At 37.6% G+C, this 21,172-nt stretch overlaps 2 protein-coding genes across 2 annotated transcripts in view; one reads left to right on the forward strand and one right to left on the reverse strand.

Annotated features, from left to right (window-relative positions):
* PIBF1 (progesterone immunomodulatory binding factor 1) overlaps window positions 1-1,691 on the reverse strand; it is a 111,228-nt gene extending 109,537 nt beyond the window's left edge. The window contains exons 1-2 of the mRNA XM_030459201.1: window positions 1,577-1,691; window positions 161-475 (exon numbers count right to left, since the gene is read on the reverse strand). Coding sequence (XP_030315061.1) covers window positions 161-412 — 252 coding nt within the window. The 5' untranslated portion in view covers window positions 413-475; window positions 1,577-1,691. The remainder of the gene's footprint in view (window positions 1-160; window positions 476-1,576) is intronic.
* A 101-nt stretch (window positions 1,692-1,792) lies between these two features.
* DIS3 (DIS3 homolog, exosome endoribonuclease and 3'-5' exoribonuclease) lies at window positions 1,793-20,968 on the forward strand. The gene is made up of 21 exons (XM_030459192.1): window positions 1,793-2,123; window positions 4,292-4,449; window positions 5,184-5,377; window positions 5,495-5,568; window positions 6,657-6,824; window positions 7,721-7,873; window positions 8,801-8,914; window positions 9,006-9,143; window positions 9,796-9,942; window positions 11,080-11,196; window positions 12,013-12,114; window positions 12,798-12,862; window positions 12,958-13,042; window positions 13,279-13,406; window positions 13,873-13,959; window positions 14,640-14,796; window positions 15,966-16,180; window positions 17,235-17,403; window positions 17,795-17,953; window positions 18,355-18,477; window positions 20,626-20,968. The coding sequence occupies exons 1-21, from the start codon at window positions 1,890-1,892 to the stop codon at window positions 20,713-20,715; spliced, it is 2,877 nt and encodes a 958-aa protein (XP_030315052.1). The 5' UTR covers window positions 1,793-1,889; the 3' UTR covers window positions 20,716-20,968.
* The last annotated feature ends 204 nt before the right edge of the window (window positions 20,969-21,172 follow it).

Consider the following 21,172-nt stretch of genomic DNA (forward strand, 5'->3'; position numbering starts at 1 on the left):
ATAGCTGAGTTCAAAATAGGTTTAAGAAAAAGAATAAAACACAAGCAATTAAGTAGACTTCTAGTAAGCAATTCACAGAAACTCTTCTCAGAATGGAATTTTCTACTGTATTGTAAAAGCAATAGAAACAAGACAATACAAAAGAAGCAGCATTTCTTACCTTGGTCAAATATTCTGCTTTCAAGTTGTCAATCATCAGGTTTTTCCGAGATAACTCTATTTTAAGTAGCTGGATACTATGAAGCAATTCTTTCCGCTCAATCAGCTGCTTAGTGATTTTAACAGTACCTTCTCTCTCCTCAGAGGAAGAAAGATCATCGGTTGGTATTGTGGTTTCTAAGCTAATATCTTCAGACTCCAAGGAGCTAGAAGCGTTTACTTTCCCGATCTCCTTGGAGATGCTACGTGACATTTTCTTCCACTACTTGCAGAGTTTTTTTAAGCTACGCTTTGAGATAAGCACCAGGAGCATCAACTGCAAGAATCAAAACAATTATATCACTATGAAAAATTAACCAGTTAAGCAAGACCACTAAGCAATACTTCTCAGCATCACACGAGTACATTTCTTTTGTTCACCCAAAGAATACATTTTAAGTAGTTCTGAAGATTGCAGCTGCCTGGCAGCTTTTTTCCTAAATAATGATTATCATGGGTTTTGACTACAATCAGCTACTGGTGTCAATCAAGCTTACCAGTCAGATGTTACAGCTCTATCAGGACGTGCACCTGCCATTCACAGTCAGAAGAGCAGTCGCTGAAAACTCCCGGCACCCACCACCCCGCATACAATGTCACAGATCACCCAACATTTTTCGGGGGACTAAGGAAATATTCTGATACCCGCCTTTGTCTTCCCTAAAACTAGTTCCATCGCTCTTACCAGTCAAGTTTGCCGGTTCTTCCCAAACCCGAGCCAACTCAACAGCCACACACTTTTACAGCCGCTTGGTACAGACTCCGCAGCTTCTACCCAAGGGATGGGCAGGCTGCTCAAACCCCCCCGGAGAAGGGCGATGCTGCCCTCGGAGCCCAGCCCGCAAGCCTGCCCTGCCGCCAAGGGGTGCGGAGCCCGCTGCCTCCCTCAGGGGGCAGAGCCACCCCCAACACCCACCCATCCCACCCCACTCCCCTTCCCTTCCCCACGGCAGGGGCAGCTCAGGGGAGGAAATGCTGCTCGACCCAGCTCCGAGGGAGGCAACGGCGAAATGTCCGACCGGTAACGGCACAGGGAAGGGGGGAAGAGGGGGAGAAGGAGGGAGAGGGGAAGGAGGGAGAGGGGAAGGAGGGAGAGGGGAAGGAGGGAGAGGGGAAGGAGGATCACAGAATCATAGAATTGGCTGGGTTGGAAGGGACCTCAGAGATCATCAGGTCCAACCCTTGATCCACTACCGCTGCAGTTACTAGACCATGGCACTGAGTGCCACATCCAGTCTCTGTTTGAGTATCTCCAGGGATGGAGAATCCACTACTTCCCGGGGCAGCCCGTTCCAATACCGGAGAAGGGGGGGAAAGGGGGGGAAAGGGGGAGAAGGGGGAGAAGGGGGAGAACCGCGGCACCGGCCCCACCACTCACCCATCTCCGCCGCTGCCCGCCTGCCCGGCCGCGTACGCGCGCGCTTCCGCCTTCCCTCCGGGCGATGCCACCGCCACGGCCACCGTCACGGGAACTCGAGGGCACTGCTGCCGGCGGGGCTCTTCCCGCGCTCTGCCCCGCGGTGCGGTGCAACGGAAGCCGCAATCAACCGCCCCGCCTTCCCTTTCCTTTTCCCCTTCTCTTTCCCTTCCCCTTCGCTCCGCCGCTGCCTCTTCCCGCGGTGCCTGCCGGGAAGGCGGAGCGGCGGAGGGGGTGGTTCGTCGGGAGCGGTGGTTCCGCGGCGCTGAGCGCCATGCTGACCTCGCGGACCTTCCTGAAGCGGACGCGTGCGGGGGCGGTGGTGAAGGTGGTGCGCGAGCACTACCTGCGCGAGGACATCCCCTGCGGCGCCGCCGCCTGCAGCCTCTGCCCCCCGCGGCCCCCCGGGCCCGGCCTCGGCCTCCAGGCACAGCCCAACGGCGCCTCCAGCAGCCTCTGCCCCGGGCCCCACTACCTCCTGCCCGACACCAACCTCCTCCTCCACCAGGTGAGCGGCCCCTGATGGTGTCGGCGGGCCCGGCAGAGCCACGGGTCCCGGAGTTGAGTTTTTAGGCCTTGCCGTGCGCCCTAAGGAGGCGTTAGCGCTGCTCCAGCCTTGGTTCGGTCCCTGTGGGCGTGGGATAAACCCCCTTGGCCTTTAGGCCTGGGCTTCAGGCGTCGTTAGTCCAATGTCGGGCTCGGGTCTTCCCGTTGTTAATTGAATCTGCGTGGTCCTCGAGTGAATAATCACTTCCCTGCCAGATGCTGAGGAGGCCTTCAGCATCACCGAGGCTCGCCTGGTTTTAGACTGCCTTCTGGTTTTATGCTTTGCTGCTTGGAAGGTTAGGAACGAGGAACAGGCGAGGAGAGTTGAGGAGACTCTGAAACGGCGATGACAATCTTCAGGAGGTCACTGAATATTCCTCTGAGCCTGAATTTTCCTAAATATGTTCTCTTTTGTAGATCTGGGTTTTTTATACTCCGGTGTTGAACTCAGGTCATGAATAGAGGCTGCAAAATCATCTCCTGTGCAACTGTGGGAGCATGGGATGAACTTTATTTTGCAGCCCATCACTAATAGAACCAGGACGTGTATGAGCAGTAAAAGTCCATGATGGGAGAGTGAATTCCCAAGCTTAAAGGGTTTGGGAGGGGGTTTTTTTGATTGCTCTTGGATACATCTGTTGCAAGTAGAATAGCCCTGTGTAGACTGTGGAGACTGCAAGTAGTTAACGGATCTTAGCATGGATTACCTGGGAGAGGGGCACAACCCTCACGTGTTTGTACAATTACCTATTGCAAAAGTTATAAGTAAGGTTTTTCTTCCCAAAGCAGCAAGCCAAGGGATGTTTTCATCCTGTTACCCATGGACTTGCTTGTGTCTGTTGAAAAAGTTTATATGTACATCCCATTGAGCACTCTGAGGATGTGCAAAGGTTTGCTGCTATGAACTGGAGCAGTGGAGATCAGGAAGTCCTGGAGTCGTCAGGAAAAGGTGTTACCTAGCAAGTAGGAAAGGTTTGCAGCAGTTAAGGCTTGGCCTGATAATTCAGCTTGGGCATAGCATAGTATTGGATTTTTTGCCCTGTGAACATGGCTCTAAGCCTTTCTGGTCATCCAAATATCAGGTGCAGAGAAGCTTCATCTGGCATTACTTTTGGTTATTTTAGTCATGCCTTCTAGAGCCTTATTACTGTCACTTTTTGGAGATGGGTTTGCACAGTTCCTTGCCATGTGCTTAGGAGATTAAGTTCACCTTTTTGTCCTGACAGGAGCATGGACTTTCGGTGTACGTTTATCACTCTGGCACACCATGGCTGTCAAGAGTTGGCAAAGAAAAGCACTAAAATTTTTTTAACACATTTCCTCAAAAAAGGTGGTCTTTGAAAAGGTGAGGAGCAGCTAATAGAATTCCAGTTGATTTGAATCTGCAGAAATTGAAATTGCAGTACAACAGTGGGATTGGTTTTTGTCAAGTCAAGCCTACATGTGCAGGTGTTAGCTGTGTAATGATGGTCAGGTACTATTTTATGGTTTGCATTGCTCACAAAGACATATGCCAGACAGTCTTTAAGAATATGTTGGGTTACTATCAGATTGTGCATAGATATATTGTGTTTATGAAGATTATTGGAATGGGCTGCCCACTGAAGTGGTGGATTCTCCGTCCCTGGAGCTATTTAAAAAGAGACTGGATGTGGCACTCAGTGCCATGGTCTAGCAACCGCAACGGTGGTTCAAGGGTTGGACTCCATGATCTCTGAGGTCCCTTCCAACCCAGCCAATTCTATGATTCTATGATTTTATGATTATAATTAACAAAAACCTAGTTAATGTAAACAAAATTTCTAGTGTACATCTGGCCTTAAATTTGGTTGGAGTCCCATATACATTTGAGGTGAATTTGGTAGGAGTCAGAATGACTCTTTAACTTTCCTCCAGCAAAAACCTCAGGTCACAAAGAGGCTGGAAAATCCTATTTGAATTTTTTGCCCTCAAGCAGGAGGAAGCAGCTTAATATAGTAGTCAGTTTTCCAGCAGAGAGAGAAAAAGCCAGAAACAACCTAACTCATTATTCATGTTAGCTTATTATGTATTAACCAATCAAATATTTCAAGTCCTGTTACTGGATAGAATTAAACAAAAAATCTGATTAATTTCCATTTTGTTCCCTAGATTGATATACTTGAAGATCCTGTTATTAAGAATGTCATTGTGCTACAGACAGTCTTACAAGAAGTCAGGAATCGGAGTGCACCAGTATACAAGCGAATTAGGGACGTGATTCAAAACCCTGAAAAACATTTCTATTCTTTCACCAATGAACATCATAGGTAAGGTGTGTAATAGGGTATAACAAAGATGTACTGATGTCCAGTAGAAGAAACTGGGAAACAGAACTGAAACGTGTGAACTGGGTAAAAAAAAAAAACAAACAAAAAACAGGGGTGCATAGAACTGTATACTGCTATGGAGTCCTATTGGGAAATAGTTCTATGTTCCAGAAACTTTCCTGGTTTATAGTTGGTATAAGCGTAAATATGTATTAAAAAAGGTGATTGGAATATTGAATAAAGCCTGGAGACAAGCGTGTAAGCTTGAGCAATATAATAATGCTTCTCCATTTTAGTGTCCCTTTCAAACACACTCCAATGTTTTCTTAATATTGCCAGCTCAGTCTGTAGCAGAATTCAAAAATATGTTAGTCATTTACTGACAAAAAGCTCTAAGAAATGAAGATGCAATTAATTAACCTTTATTTGTGCTCACAAGTAGTTTCCAGTACTGCAGTAGCATAGTTTAGGAATCTTGTGTCCATAGTTCTGACATACTGAATGCAGTTGTCTTCAACTGTCAGTGAGAAGGTTGTGTTAGAAATTCAACACTTTCCTATTTTTCTCTACCCTTCTGTCTCCTGACCTTTTGGTGGCCTATGTAGTGATAAATATATTATAAAAATTGCTACAGCAAGGATTCTTTTGGTCATTACCTATGGATAAATGTTGGAATTTGGTTTTCTTTGTTTTGTTCCCTCCCCCTTTTATATATAATTAATTTTTTTTTTCAGAGAGACATATATACAGCAGGAGCAAGGAGAATCTTCTAATGACCGTAATGACAGAGCCATTCGAGTAGCAGTAAAATGGTACAGTGAACACTTGAAGAAAATAGAGGATAAGGAGAAGATTCAAGTTATCTTTCTAACAAATGACAGAATTAATAAAGAGAAAGCTTTAGAGGAAGGGCTAACTGCTTATACATGTAAGTGAAGTAGCATGTATGTGTAATTTACATCTCAGATAAACAATCTCAGCAGTCTCTTCATACCTAAATCCTGTGCATCTCTTTGCATAAATATTTATGTTTGTGCTTTTGTAGGTGAGGAGTATATAAAAAGTTTGACAGCTAATCCTGATCTTGTAGATCGTCTTGCCTGTGTATCTGATGAAGGGGTAAGTTTTCATTTTCTTTTTGTAAAATAGATTAATCACAAATGGTTTGCCTTATTGGACACTGTGTGTCAGGTCACTAGCATCAGTTTAGAGTATGAGGACTCTGGACTTTATTACCATTTTGATAATACAATTCTTTGACAACTGGAGAGAAAGAAGGAAATACTGCACCTGCCTCTATGCCTGTTAGTAGGTGTCCAGTGATTATAAGAAGCCAGTTGCTTTAGATAACTGATGTGAAGATGAAAATAACAGTCAGTTAAAGAAAATGTATGAATGCTAGAAATAATGGAAAAAACCCCAACTTTTTGTGTATTGAAAACCATAGAGATCTTTGGCTTTTGTCTCTTGTTTGAAAGTTTATATTAACTTATTGATGAAAAGCAATTTTTGTCAAAAGCTCTGATTTTTTTTCTGATCAGTTAAGTTGACATGAGTTCAGGCTGCAGCTTCTATTTCCCTGTGCTTTATGTTTATCAGAATCCAGACATATTTTCACATAACACTGATACAGCTGAGAAGTAACACCACCAAAACACGGGAAGGTGAATTTCATCAGAGTTGGTTGTAGCGGGAGATGCAAGTGGAAAGAAATGAGAGAGCTCAGCTGATCTTTTCAGCAGTTAGCTGTAGTTTATTCAGCTTTAATTGACTGTTCCAAAGTTTAGTCACAGTAATGTGTTTTCATAATATTTCATATAGGTTACAGTATAAGCTTATACTGTGTGCCACGCTCTACTATGCAGTACTATGCTAATATTTTCTTTGCTAAGTATATATGTTTAGTCAGTATATCCAAACTAACATAAAAGCATGTGACACTTGTTCAGTATCTTTTTAAGTAACTAAGGCAAATAGAATAGAAAAGGAGGTATTTCTAAAATTTTGATGTTTCAATGCTTTTTATGTTTCATTACAAAGATTACTGCCTAATAGTAGTTTTCCATTATTGTGCATGTACTTATCTACATATAGTTACAATTCTGGAGCTTCTTATCTTGAACTTGTGGTGTTCCTGAGATCAATTTTCAGAATAATCATCAATACAAAAGTCTGAAAATGCCCTCTGTTGTGTGTTTTTTTTAAAGAAAGAAATAGAAAGTGGAAAAATAATATTCCCAGAACATATTCATCTTAGCAAATTGCAGCAAGGAATAAAATCTGGTGTTTACCTCCAAGGAACCTATAGGGCAAGCAGAGAGAATTATCTTGAAGCTACTGTATGGGTTCATGGAGATGCTGAAGAAAACAAAGAGGTGAGCTTTTCATTTTGTCTTCATGTTGTCAACTTTAACTAGCCTCAGTAGTGATCTAAAATTTAATTCTTTCATGGTGAGATATGTTAAAATGGAGCATGATAGTAATTTTTTATTTTCTGTGTTTTTCTAATTTTTTTTTCATTTGTTTATGTGTATGGATATAAACTACTGAAATGCTGACTGACCTTTTTGAGAACAGAATAATGTGTTTAAAATTATACTTTTTGCATTGATAAAGTAATGTGGTAAAATAAAATTTAATCTTAGTTATTAGTTTTTCAATTCACACTAATATTAGAGTGTCTAAATTACTTTGAAATGTATAGTGTAAGATGGAGAAACAGGTTTGTAGGAGAATTTTCAGAAAAACTGTGGTGAGTCCTTGTGGAGTTCTCTTAGTGTATCTCACCTGCTGTTTTCATGCCTGGTGATGAGCAGATGGGGAATTCCTCACTGAGCAGGTAACTCACCCATCTCCACACTGGTTTCTTCTCTGGTACAGTTGCAGGGACACTGTTTCCAACCAGTGGTGGTTGCCTCCTCCCTCCATGTTTGTGGTGGTGTCTGGAGATGCTTCTCTTGTGCCTCATTTCTTTTATTCTTATTCCTAGTAGAATGTGAAGTCCTCTAGCCTGCAAAAATAGGATTGTCTGGTTTTTAAAAGAAAAAAAAAGTCTGGGGAAAACACATTTTCATAGAGGCAAGTGACATCCTGAACTGAAAAAAATCTCAGTGGAGGGGGAAAAAAAGCATCACAAACCTGCCTTAAAATTTTCTTTAGAGTGCAGAGACTGTTGTACATGTATTCTTACATCTTCTGTTACACTGTTTTGATTTGGGTTATCTGTTGCTGTCACCTTGAATATTTCACTTTTGTTTTCCAAAAAATCCAGATAATTATACAGGGACTGAAACATTTAAACCGTGCAGTTCATGAGGATATTGTGGCTGTGGAGCTGTTGGCAAAAGATGAATGGGTGGCACCATCCTCAGTGGTCTTGCAAGATGATGGCCAGAATGAAGATGAAGAGGAGAAAGAAAACACTGTATGAATTCAATAATTTTTTTAGTTTATTGTTATGTTAAGGGAGAAAATGAAATGTGTGATACTGTGACAGTGTTAAGCTTTGGATTTATACATTCTTTTTATACTGAATACTAAAAGCAATTGTAAATTCAGAAATGAAAAAGCTTAATTGTAGTTCTACAGTTGAATCAAATATGTGTTTTTGTATAAAATGGGTACTTTTTAACTAATCCTAATCAGAAATTCCCATGTTACTTTGCTAAATTTAATAAATCCTGAAGTAACTGAGTGGTAGTCAGTTACTTCAGATGTGTAGGTTAGAATTTTCTAGAATAGAAGCAGGGGTTGTATCAGAATGCCACTCAGCTTTTTTAGGCAATAAGTATGTTTGGAACCAGCCTTATTCTTCAGCTTCCTGCACTAATTCCACTTGATGTTTTTGCACTGCACACAAGTCTACCCTGTCCAACAAATATTTGCATTTTTAAAAAATACGACCACCACACTGAATTCCATAGGGATGTTTTTAAGTTATTGTGCTTAGAATTGCTGGAGAATTTTCAAGCAACAAAAAGGAATCCTGAAAATTATGATCGTTAGTGAAAAATGGAGATAGTTGCACAGTAGGCAGAGATAGTGGAACAAGTTTGCATTTTTCAGTCTTTTTCTGCAATTATGTCCAGATTAAAAAAAAAACAAAAAAACAACAAAAACCAACATCAAACAAACAAACAAGAAAACCAAACCAAAACACAACTAAGTAGCCATGTCACATATTAAAAATTCTGCAAAGCACATGGAAGCATGGTTCTATTTATGAAGTCATAATAGAATTTATGGCATCCTAGTGATGTGTGAGCTGCTACCACTGGGGTTTGATATCTGTGCTGTAATCAAACATGTTATCATGATTCAGACAGTTTTTAACTTTTGTGTTCTCTGCCAGCTAAAGACTTCTGTGAGCAAGGACATGCTGAGACCTACAGGAAAAGTAGTGGGCATTATAAAACGAAACTGGCGGCCCTTTTGTGGCATGCTTTCCAAATCAGAGGTCAAAGAGGTGAGGAAATAATCAAGTTACTGTAAGTGCAGATTTTATTTTTTTAACTTGTAATTAGAAATTATTTATTCCTTTCTCTGGTTATTACCAGGCAAGGCGCCATCTGTTTACACCAGCGGATCGCAGAATTCCTCGCATTCGAATAGAAACAAGACAAGCAGATACCTTGGAAGGACAAAGAATAATTGTTGCTATTGATGGTTGGCCCAGGAATTCCAGGTATCCTAATGTAAGTATAAGTGGGGTTTTTTTCCTGAACTTCCTTCTTTCTGATTTGTATGTGCTTACTAGATAAGATGCATATTATTTTCTGTGATGCTGAGGAACTTCAAAAAGTATTGATATGAGTTCTAAACTTTTTAAATGCTGTTCTTTGATGGTGCCAATTAAGGAAATCCCTAAATTATTTAGTTTCCTCTTACACCAACAAAATGAGTAATCATACCTAAAAAGCTTGGTCCTTAGGCTCTGCAGTGAACATAAATATGCTAACTAAGGTGCTTTATTTAGACTAAGTAGGGACCACCTCTTTTAGTTTGGGTTCCTAGGAACGGAAGATTCACTGTGGCCTTGGTCATCCACACCATCCTGGCAAGTAGTTTTAAATTCAGTCAGATTGCCAGCAGGCCAGAGTTACAGGTAATAAAGTGCTTAAAATTGCTTTGTAAATATACAAGAGGATAAGAGAGAATTTGAAGACACAGTTTTGATTTGCACTGAGCATTACGTTTTGAGGAGGCTTTTACTGGCTTGTGCAGGAATTCATAGCTAGTAATGAATGAAGGCACAGCCGTCTTTTGATGTGCAGAGAAATTAAGGAAACTTGAAATATATGGAGTAGTAAGAGAAAGACAGTTTATACAATGTATATTGTTTTGTAGGGTCATTTTGTAAAGAACTTGGGAAGTGCTGGCGATAAAGAGACTGAAACAGAAGTTCTTCTGCTTGAACATGATGTCCCACATCAGCCTTTTTCCCAGAACGTCCTTAGTTTCCTACCAAAAATGCCCTGGAGTATTACAGAAGAGGTAATAATTGTGAAATTATTGTTGTAATTATTGTGCCTTCTCCTTCAAATATCCCATTGCACCAAAAATAGAGGAGAAATGTTGTCCAAACTCATTTTATCTTAAGGTGGATTTACAGGTGGATTTCCTAGGGAAACCAGGCCTCTGCAACTTTTTGATTTTTGTAAGCTCATCCCTGAGAGTTTTTCATCTTGCTGAATAGCTTTGTAACCAAAAAGTGGCAACCTATGTGATCACTGAAATAATCTGAGGGGAGGAGACTTTAATATATCCTGCTACAGTCCAGTAAAGTAATTAGAAAAATCTGGTGTTTGCAGAATTACTTGTTTCGAATGCTCTTGGTGCATTTCAGGTTATCCCCAGCAGCATAAATAGGGGAAATGGTTGCTTTTGAATGTATGGGAAAAATGTCATCAGGAAACAATTTGAGCACAGTGTGTTCTTGGTTTAGGCTGGGATGAGGTATTTGTTTTGGGCTGAGATGAGTGCTTTTTCTTTTTTTCTGTTTTGTCTATTTTAATTATTTTGAGGTGGGTTACTTTTATCATAATTTATGACCTAGTTCAGTTTCTTTTATAAATGAAAACTGAAGGAGGAATCTTTAGTCAGTTGTTTCATGTAAGGTACCTGTCAGATCTTTTTGTATTCATTATACAAATATAAATAGTGCCAAATTGTGCAGTTCCTTTAAACTGTCTGGATATCTAAGCCTTAGGAAGCTGAAGTTAGTTGAGAGCAATCATATCTTAAACAATTTATCCAGTTGGACTTCAGTCAGAATTTCAGTTTGAAAAAAATCTTGATTCTTGGTCTTGCTAGTTCTGAAACCATGAAAAGATCGTGGTTTTATTTGGCTTCTCTTCCAGTTTGCAGCAAAGCAGAAAAATTTGCAGTACTTCACCATCTTCTGACTTAGTTTTTCTGCCACTCTATTTCCTGCCTGTCTGTTTTGATCATATAAGTAAATGCTACTGCAAATCTTTTCCAAAAAACAAAATAAAAAAAAAAACAGCAACTCGGAAAATACCTGATTGCTTTGGAAAATGTTATGCCAAGTACCTTTCTCAAATGATCATTTTTATTTTCATTTGGAAGATGCTTATGAAAACAATTATTTTTTCTTTTTTGTAATTTCAGGATATGAAATACAGGGAGGACTTAAGACATCTCTGTGTTTGTAGTGTTGATCCTCCTGGCTGTACAGATATTGATGATGCATTACATTGTAGAGAAATAGAAAATGGAAATATAGAGGTATTGTTTCTTTTTTTTTTTTCAAATGAAGCCAGTAATTTATTTATTTACTTCTTCCTTTATTTTACAAACAGTTCAGCACTGGTAATAGTAAATGACATAAGCAAAGCTCTGGATCTTTTGTAAAATGAATTAATTAACTGCAAGATTGTAATAAACAAAGGGAGTTGACTTGCACTATATAAGTATTATCTTCTAAATTCACCCTGCTTTCTGCTCATTTTTCATTGGAAATTAACATATAATTTATTTACTGTGTTAGCTAAGAATGAACATAGATGCCTACAGCTATGATGAGGAACTACTGGTAGAAAAAATGAGGCTCCTTCTGTAATGCCTAAGGGATGATAATTTTATTGAAAAAAAACCCAACAACATTAAAAAACATTAGCTCTCTACCCACTTACATGTGATTTAGTCAGGTTTTCTGTGTTATAAAGTAATCTGTAATTGTAGTGGCAGAGTGTGCCAAAATGGAAGGTCAGAAACAGAAAAACAAAACCAAATACGAAGTGAACTTCCAAGAAAATAAGAGGTAGTAGTTTTTAATAAGATCCCCCAAGCAAGAAGAGTTGCATTCGTAACAAATATTATTTTCTACTAAATGTATGAATATCCTTATTTTGCATACTTGCTGCTACTGTTAATATTTTCAATATTGTTATGATAGTTTTTAAGTTTTGTTACTAAGTATAGGAGCTGCTGAACTAAACTGGGAATAGGTGATTGGTTGTAAATAAAAACTTGAGAAAGTTTATTTCATGTTGAGAACTATTTCTCTTTTGTAAGATGCATGATGTGATGCTTGGTTTTTAGGTTGGTGTACATATTGCAGACGTCAGTCACTTTATTCGCCCAGGAAATGCTTTGGATGAGGAGTCAGCAAAAAGAGGAACAACAGTTTATCTGTGTGAAAAAGTAAGCGTTTTCTGTCTAAAATATAATTTTGTATAATTACATGGTTGGATTTTTCATTGCTTTCCTCTTAATTCTTGAGAGTAGAGACATTATGTCTAAAATCGAGTGGGGAATGGGAAATGAAAAGCTTTCTTTGGGCTGCAGTTAATTTGCCTCAGACTATGAAAATGAAGATGCTTTTTGTCATTCAACCTGCACAGCAAGAAGGAGATTTTTTTTCATTTTAAATAAAAGTTTTTAAATTTTAAATTTTATTTGTAGAACATCTTTTCAGCTCCTGGTGAACCATTAATAACATAGTTCTGAAACTGGACTGCAGTTTTTAATACCAACCTGAAATTGCTGAAATGGCCTGGTTTTGCCTTTTATGTTGTTTTTTCTTGTGATAGCTAAATCTGTTTCTTTCCCTGTTTGTATTCATTACAATTATACTTAGTTGTGTTTATTTTAACTGATGGCCCACAAACCACAATTTCTTTTCAGAAGTAACTATTACTAAAAAACTGATAATTGAAATGGATCTTGGAATAAATTTCCTCCAAACTAGCTTACTTTTCTTTCAGAAATCTCATCTTTCTTAACAAAAAAAAAGTACTTATTTTCAAGCTTTCTAGTATATTAAAAACCAGGAAATTCAAATGCATAGTTATAACTAGTCATTATTTTTATTCTTTACTTTGCAGAGGATTGATATGGTTCCAGAGTTACTTAGTTCCAATTTATGCTCCCTAAGATCAAATGTGGACAGGTATGTGTATATGATCCATACTTTTATCCTGACAAGAAAGTCCAGATTGTTTATATGTGGTTTTTAACAGATTTTCCCCCTTCATTCTCTCATAGGCTTGCGTTTTCATGTATTTGGGAAATGACCCATAAGGCTGAAATTCTAAAAACCAGATTTACAAAGAGTGTTATTAAATCCAAGGTTAGTCACTTAGGTAGTATTATACTTTTGAAAAAAATATTTTGCAGAGATCTGTCCTGTTTTTTCAATTATTCTTTAAAAAGTCACACATTTAGATGTTGAATGTAAAGCTTTGTATTGTTATTAACTAACCTTGGCTGCAAACTGCAATTTCTGCAAGACAGAAATATGTTTTTCTTTTCAGTATTCAGTTATGTATCATGATGTCTTTTTTTTTTTTTTTTAAACTCTTCAAGGCTTCTCTTACATATGCAGAAGCACAGATGAGAATTGATTCAGCAACTATGAATGATGATATTACTACCAGTCTACGTGAACTCAACAGATTAGCAAAAATTCTGAAGAAGAAAAGAATAGATAATGGGTAAAATGTGAAACATCCCTATTACTTTTCCTTTTTTTTTCCTCACTATTATTTTCTGTCAAACTGTATCATGGTCCTCCATGTCATTTTTCCACTGAAAATCTTTTGAAAAAGAGGTATTTTGCCATTTTGATTTACCTAAAAATGCATATCTTTACCTCTTTTTACTTCTTAGAAAAATGTAAACTCAAAATCAAGCAATATTGATCTCTTACCGTTGTGATAAAAACACAATCAGAGAAGTAGTATTTGAAATTTCAGAAGCTAATATTGATGTGTCAGAATCATGATTTCTGCAAATTTGAGCATTAATTCCACAATTTTATTAATTTCTGGTTTTATTTTTTGAATTTCTACTAATTTTAAATTACAGTTTCATAATAACTCGGATGTCGTGCACAGGCTTGCAACTCAGCTGCTGTGTCTGCTTTATTGTAGTTCATTGATACCCCTCACTGTTTTCCAGGGCCTTGACACTTTCCTCACCAGAAGTTCGTTTCCACATGGACAGTGAAACTCATGATCCTATTGATCTCCAGACTAAAGAGCTCAGGTATGCCCTTTATTTTCTTCAGTTAGTTAATATGGGGCAGGGATGGAATTAAAGGCATGTTTAAGTAGCAACGTTTACTTAATAATATGCAAAATTCCTATAATAGTGCAGTATAATCATAAAGTTATAGAACAGGTTAGGTTGGAAGGAGCCTTTAAAGATCTAGTCCAAAGCCCTCTGCTTGGACAAGGTAATACAGACAGTCTTACTGAAAAGTTCTCAAAATGGAGCTACTGATTCAATTGCTTTAGCTAGATACTTTCTCTAGTACAATTAATTAGTTTTTGTGATAAAATCAACACTTAATTATGTCACAGTTTTATCATGTGCAATATGGTCCTTTCAGACCTGCACAATATTTCAACAGTAATGTTAGGAATAAGACTTACCTGCTGGTCTTTTGGGTCATTTTAAGGAGGAACTTTCTTTAATATAATTTTTTATTTTAGAATAGTTTAGTTTAATTTTTTTCTCTCCTGACTCAGTATTTGAAACTTTAATAAATGCTGTGTTCTCAGTGTTAAAAATGTTTGCCTGATTGTATAAATTAGTTTAAAACCACTAGTGTATATTATATAATGCAGTCAGGATGGCACACTGTTTCTTCATTAGGCACTCAAAGTAAATATGTAATTTAATGTTTTTCTAACAATATTTCAAAAAATATTTTATGTTCACAGAGAAACAAATTCCATGGTTGAAGAGTTCATGTTGCTTGCCAATGTCTCAGTAGCACAGAAAATTTACGATGAGTTCCCGGAGTTTGCCTTGCTCCGAAAGCATCCTGCTCCTCCACCATCAAATTATGACATCCTTGTGAAGGCTGCAAAGTCCAAGGCAAGTTTTTACCATTCTAATTAAGTGAATTAATTATAAAAAAAGCCATGTTTTCTCTCTGGTTGGCCACTTACCCAAGAATAATGGTTTGAAAGCACTAGTCTGAAAGTGCTGGTACTTGAAGCAAGGCAACTTTACCTCTAGTTGAAAGGAAGAATCTTATGCTCTTTAATCCGTTACGTAAACACATCACTCTTTTGTATGGTAACTCTTGTGTGCTGTGAATGTTTCTCCTCTTCAAGCCACATGATTTTTTGAGACGGTTTTTGGCTTCAAATCACATATGTTACTGATGTACTTGAAGTCAGGAAGTAGTAAGAAAATTTATTTGATGTGACTGACCAATTTTTAAGTAACCCTGTGTGTCCATGTGTGTTTATAGTTGTCATTCTCTCCTTAGATCAGCTAGAGGTTAATTTATCCTGAAACAAGTGTGATTTAATTAACAAGTCTGGACTGAAAAATTACTTTTCCAGTTTCAAGATCTTTAATTCAAGCTAAACTTAACTTAATAGACGTTGTGATGTGAATTCATATTTCCTTTCCCTTCAACTCTTCCTGCCGCCCCCTCTTTTTTTCCTTAGGAACAAAAGAGAAATTCCCAAATTCTATCAGTGTAAGATTAATAGACAAGCCCAAGCCCAGCCTATAGATTTTCCACTGTTATAAAACTAGAATAACAATAATAATTAAATTTGTACTCTGGAAATTATTTTTAAAGTACCTTTTTTTTTTTTTTAATGCTAAATTCCTGTACATAGACATATGTTCTTTTAATAAAGCAACATGGCTTTTCACTACTTTGACACAACCATCACAATTGGGTATTAATAGGCTAGGTTTTTGTTAGTTTTTAAATAATTATGCAATTACTTTATGTGACTGGAAACAATGCATTATGTATTTTCACACTTCCTGAATTTTTTTTAGGGAATATTGGCAAACAGGGAACAAAATGTCAGACATTACTAGTTTTACTAGTTTTTAGAGACCTGTGAATGGGTGAATTTTTCTTTGGAATCATGGCATTCTATGAGATGATCAGGTGTGATTACCTGTGCCAGATGCTAAGATTAGCATGCATGTAGCTGTTACGTTTCTGCTTATACTGTGGTAATATTTGCTAGTAATACCTGACCTTTTCTATTTTATTTCTTTCCTCCTTCCAGAATTTGGAAATGAAGACAGATTCAGCAAAGGCTTTAGCTGAATCATTGGACAGAGCTGAATGTCCTACATTTCCCTACCTAAATACACTGTTGCGAATTTTGGCCACTCGCTGCATGATGCAAGCTGTTTATTTCTGCTCTGGAATGGATAATGATTTTCATCACTATGGTTTAGCCACACCTATTTATACCCACTTTACCTCACCTATTAGAAGGTACTTTTATTTTACAAACGTTTCAGAGAACAGAGTTGTGATTTTTTTTTATTTTTTTTGTGAAGAAATTCTACTTTAAATTGTAGTGTTGTCTATTTAAAACAAAACAATTTGTCTTCAGCTTTACATTTCAATTGGAACAGCAGAAGCTTTACATGATGACCCTTCATGTGGACTCCCAGGTTCACTGTCTCTGTTCCTAAGGTCTCATAAATTTATTTTTAAAAGAATTTTAAAAGAATTATAAGAGAAGTATGTGCCTAATGCATATCTCTGGCATAGAAGTGCACTGTGGGATCATTTAACATCAGATAAGTAAGCAGAGGCAGAGCTAGGCCAGTCATTTTTCAGGTGGAAGATGAGTTTAAATTTTGAGGTTACTGTTTTTTACATATAGAAACATTGCCAATTTGAAACTTGCTACTGTAGTTGTTGCACTGTAATGGAATTGTACATCGTGGAAAGTGTGGGGGTTTATTCTTTTATCCAAGAGGTATTTGAAGAGAATAATTGTCATATTTTGCTCCTTAGAAGCACTTCAAGGGAACTTTCTTACAGGTGAATTAAAATTCTCATGCATTTGTGTGAATAATTTGTGGTGCTTCTAGGAGTCATAATAGTAAATTTTAATTTCTAACAGATGAATGAAAAACTTCTGGCTGTAGTTCTAATAAAAGTTATGTACCAAGAAGCTCAAGTAGAAGGATGCTTTGCAGATCAGCGACTTATACTAAACTTGTCTAATGCATGGGAAAGGGAGAAAGGAGTAGCATAAGCTGCCATGGTGAAACATCCTTCTTTGGTCTGAAAATAAAACTTAATTTCATTGTAAGCATTCAGCTTAGAAAGCAGTACTGTGCATTCTGGTTCTGCAGAATGTATCTTTGGTCAGCTAGGAGAGTGATTTTGAATTAATACAGTGAGTTACGAGCAGACCATCATTACAGCAAGACCTTGTAGATACATTAGATTTATAAAACCAAAATCATATTCAGAATTTAAGTAAAAAAGAATGTTTTGATATCTCATTGATCATTTAACCTCATCTTTGCAGATATGCTGACATTATAGTACATCGGCTTCTGGCAGTGGCCATAGGAGCAGACACAACTTACCCAGAACTTACAGATAAGCACAAACTTGCAGATATCTGTAAAAACCTCAATTACCGGCATAAAATGGCTCAGTATGCACAAAGAGCATCTGTGGCATTCCATACACAGGTGAGTAGTTCTGGGATGGAAGGATTAAGTGTGGACAACTGATGATGTTTCTTTAAGGAAAGGGGGGAACATTGTGTTGTGCTTTGTAAAGTAAAGCCAAGTCTGCAGCAACTGTTAAGAATGAGGGGTGCTTCTTTGAGGAAAAGCTTCAACATCACATTGTGGGTTCTAGAAGATTTAAAACAATGGAATCCTGAGGATTCTTTTTGTGTTTTAATAAGTATAATGAATGCTTAGTACTTACAGTAATGTTATAAACAGTTCATGGGTTTTTTTAATGTGCTTTTAATAGTTGCTGTAGTTACCACTATAGGTTCGTTTTAAATTTTTTATTTTTTTTAAGCCCCAGTACTAATGGGTTTTTTTAATGTGTATTTTGTTCTTATTACAGCTGTTCTTCAAAAACAAAGGAGTAACGAATGAAGATGCATATATATTGTTTGTAAGAAAAAATGCAGTTGTGGTTCTGATTCCCAAGTATGGCCTTGAAGGAACAGTCTTCTTTGAAGAAAAAGATAAACCAAAACCAAGACTGGATTACAACAGTGAGGTATTTATGTTATGTAACATCTGTTCTTAACAACCTTTTTTTCAGGTTGTTTTTTTTTTATTAATGAACAAATAAAATCTGTTGGATTTGTAAGGGTAAGAGAGGCCTTTCAAAATGCAAGTTTATTAATATGTAGTTATAGTGCTGCTCTGTTCTTAATAAGCCTAAATAGACAGGTTCTGACAGGAACTGATGTCTGTAGTAGATACTGCTAGTATCTAATTACCTGAGTAAATTATACAAAAAAAGTATATGCCACATATAAAACTCTGAACATTCAAGACAGTAATTTGTGCTTTTATTGTCATGTAACATTAATAATTTTCTGCAAAAACATTTATTTGTAAAAAAACATAAGGCATTGTAAGCAGTGAGTATTTATATAAAATTTGAACTTTCAGGTACCATCGCTTACTGTGGAAGGCACAACATTACATATATTTGATAAAGTTAGAGTGAACATAATGTTAGATGCTTCCAACATCCAACATCAGAAAATTCGGATGGTGTTGGTGGAACCAAAGGTAAGGCACAAGATTTTTAATTCAAAGAATCAAATATTACTGCTCAGTAAGCTTAAAAAAACCAGCATAAGGTAAAATTGGAATTTAGCCTAAAAGAAAAAAGTACTTAGCAGCAGATTGTAGCAGTCGTTTCATAGCTGCTCTCAATAAAACACAGATCTGTTTTCACAGGCTGTTGAAAAACCTGAAGTGCTCTAAATTAAATTTCCTTTCTGGGCCATCAGGGATATTTCCACTGATGGGAAAGATGATGATACAGTAGCTGAAGGTACTATCTTTTGAATTCGTGGTTCTGTAATTAAATCTCCCTTTTGAAAATATGCCAAAACTCAGCAGAAACTTATTTCTGCTCCAATGAATTATGGTGTAACTGTGAGGGGTGGCTCAGAAGGAGACTATATAATTGCTGACTGTAAATGGCAGTCCTTTCTTACAACTTCTGCTATGCAAGAATTCTCTCTTGATAGTGTTGTAAGAACTGTAATGTCCTCATAACTGTTTCTCTGGTCTTAAGACTTCAATTCTACCTTCTAGTGCATCAAGGACCCCACCTGGTCTCACACCTCAGGTCTGCTGAATATTGTGTCTGATACTATAAAATTGTTTACTTTTATTACTTTACACATGACCTTTTTTTTTTTTTTTTTTTTTTGTAAACAGGTGGTTGGAGTATCAGTAATCACAGGGGAAAAAGAAAACCTAAACTAACCTGTGTTGTTTAGACAGTCAAACATTATTATTTCTTTTTTTCTGAAAAATCCTGTTTCCAAAGCTATGTAAATATGCTGACCTTTGAGCTGTTACCATAGCTTGAGCTGAAGGCAGTCCTCATGATTTCAAAGAGTGGGAGTAGATACTGAAGTTTTAGTTGAAAGAAACTTTGCATCCTGCTGTGCATTAACACACTGAGCTGCCAGTGCTTGAGCTAAATAGGTGGTGTTTGTTGTGAACATAATGCTTTTGTTGCTGTGACTCCAGTCCATGGGGGACAGACTGTTTATCTGAAATGGCCCAAAGTAAGGCTAATGCCCACTGATTTTTTTCCTCCCCTTCCATTTCTTGTACTAATTCTGTGAAGCTCCTTCTCCTACAGCAAAGCCAATACCATAATTATAGCTTGTCCCTAGATACTGAAGGGGCAGTAACAGAGCCCAGTGACAGAAATATGTTACCAAGTTACCTGTTCTCACAGCCTTTCTGGTGCTCCTTAGCATGTCCTGGTCATAGCCACCCTACCTCGCTGACCAAAAACATCACCTTCAGCTTGCAGGAGTGGGCCGTATTCCAGTGTAGGTGCCTGTGTTACTCTAATACAATTACATAATTTATCTACTGATAGATGCTGTTGTCACTTTCATGTAATTTGTAACCAGGTATAACCAGGCATCAGGCCTCTGAAGTGCCAGTTACCTTCACTAATCAGATATTACACTTTACCATAGACTCAAGCATAGAGGAGCATACACGGGTCTGGTCTTGGCCCAATTGTTTTATGAACCCCACTTAACTCTATTTCATGTCATCTGCTTGAATGCCACTCATTTCCATATTCTCAAGAGCAGAGCATGGCTCTTAATGATCTCTTTCCTTGAGAACAAGTCTCTGTAAGCATAGAAGCTTTTCTTCATTCTTGTTCCTTGCTTTAGAAGTATTTTCCACTTACTCCTTAAGTTTTTCCACTTTCCACCAAAGCTAAATGCTGGTTTTGTCCTGAGCCTGACAGAAGCAGCACTTCAGAAAACACTGCTGTGGTGATTATTTTAAAAACAAATTCAAATTGCTAGGTTCAGACCCCTTTTCATCACTCTCATTTGCACCAACTCCTAAGCACTTGCTAACCTATGGCAAACAGCTGAGAAGGTGGCACATACAAACTGGTGCTAAAGAACTGGTGGCAATTTATTCATGAGGGGGCTGCTGCTTGGATTTCCCTTTAGACTTTTCCAGCTTTTACTTCAGTTGAGTGTTCGATCTGTGATTTGATTGTTCTGTACAATGGGACACCTTCTAGGTGACTGTTCACAGGATTTTCTGATGTTGATGCCGTGTTTATAAAAGGTCTGTACAAGTAAATTCAAGTTTTATCAAGATAGTATAAGCTAAGGTTGAAATAAAATGCTCTAAATTATTTTTTTTTTCTTACTGTAGTTACTAGGAGGTGATGTGCCAGCAACTCTATCTACAGAGATAAGCAGCAAGAATGAACCAGAGAAAAAGAAAAAGAAGCTACAAAAATAGCTGGGTATAAAAGTTAATAAAGTCACACATGGATTATTTGTATTTACATATTTTTTCCCTATGGGCAAAACCCTATAAACAGATTTTGTTTACTTTTAAATACACATTTTAATAATTTGTAAGACTGGTGGTTTTTTAAAAAAAAAAAACTTTTTACTAATACATGTATGCAAGGGAACAATAGTTTTAAAACAAAGTATGTCTGCAGTTTTGTCCTGTGGGTGAAAATAAATGTGTCTGCTGTCAAGGAAGAGTTGTAGTGGGCTTTTTTGTTTTGTTTCTATGTGTTGTGGGGTTTTTTAATTGGTTTGTTTGGGTTTTTTTGACAGCCTTAAGGCCACTCAAGTCTGAGAAAAGTCAGTTTCTTCAGTGCACTCTCTTTACTTCCTCAGAACTGGAATTTGTGTTAGTTACTGGTCAAATATTGTAACAGAATTTATGCTTGAAATATGAATTC

The sequence above is a fragment of the Calypte anna genome, chromosome 1, assembly GCF_003957555.1.
Source record: "Calypte anna isolate BGI_N300 chromosome 1, bCalAnn1_v1.p, whole genome shotgun sequence".
Classification (NCBI taxonomy): Eukaryota; Metazoa; Chordata; class Aves; order Apodiformes; family Trochilidae; genus Calypte; species Calypte anna.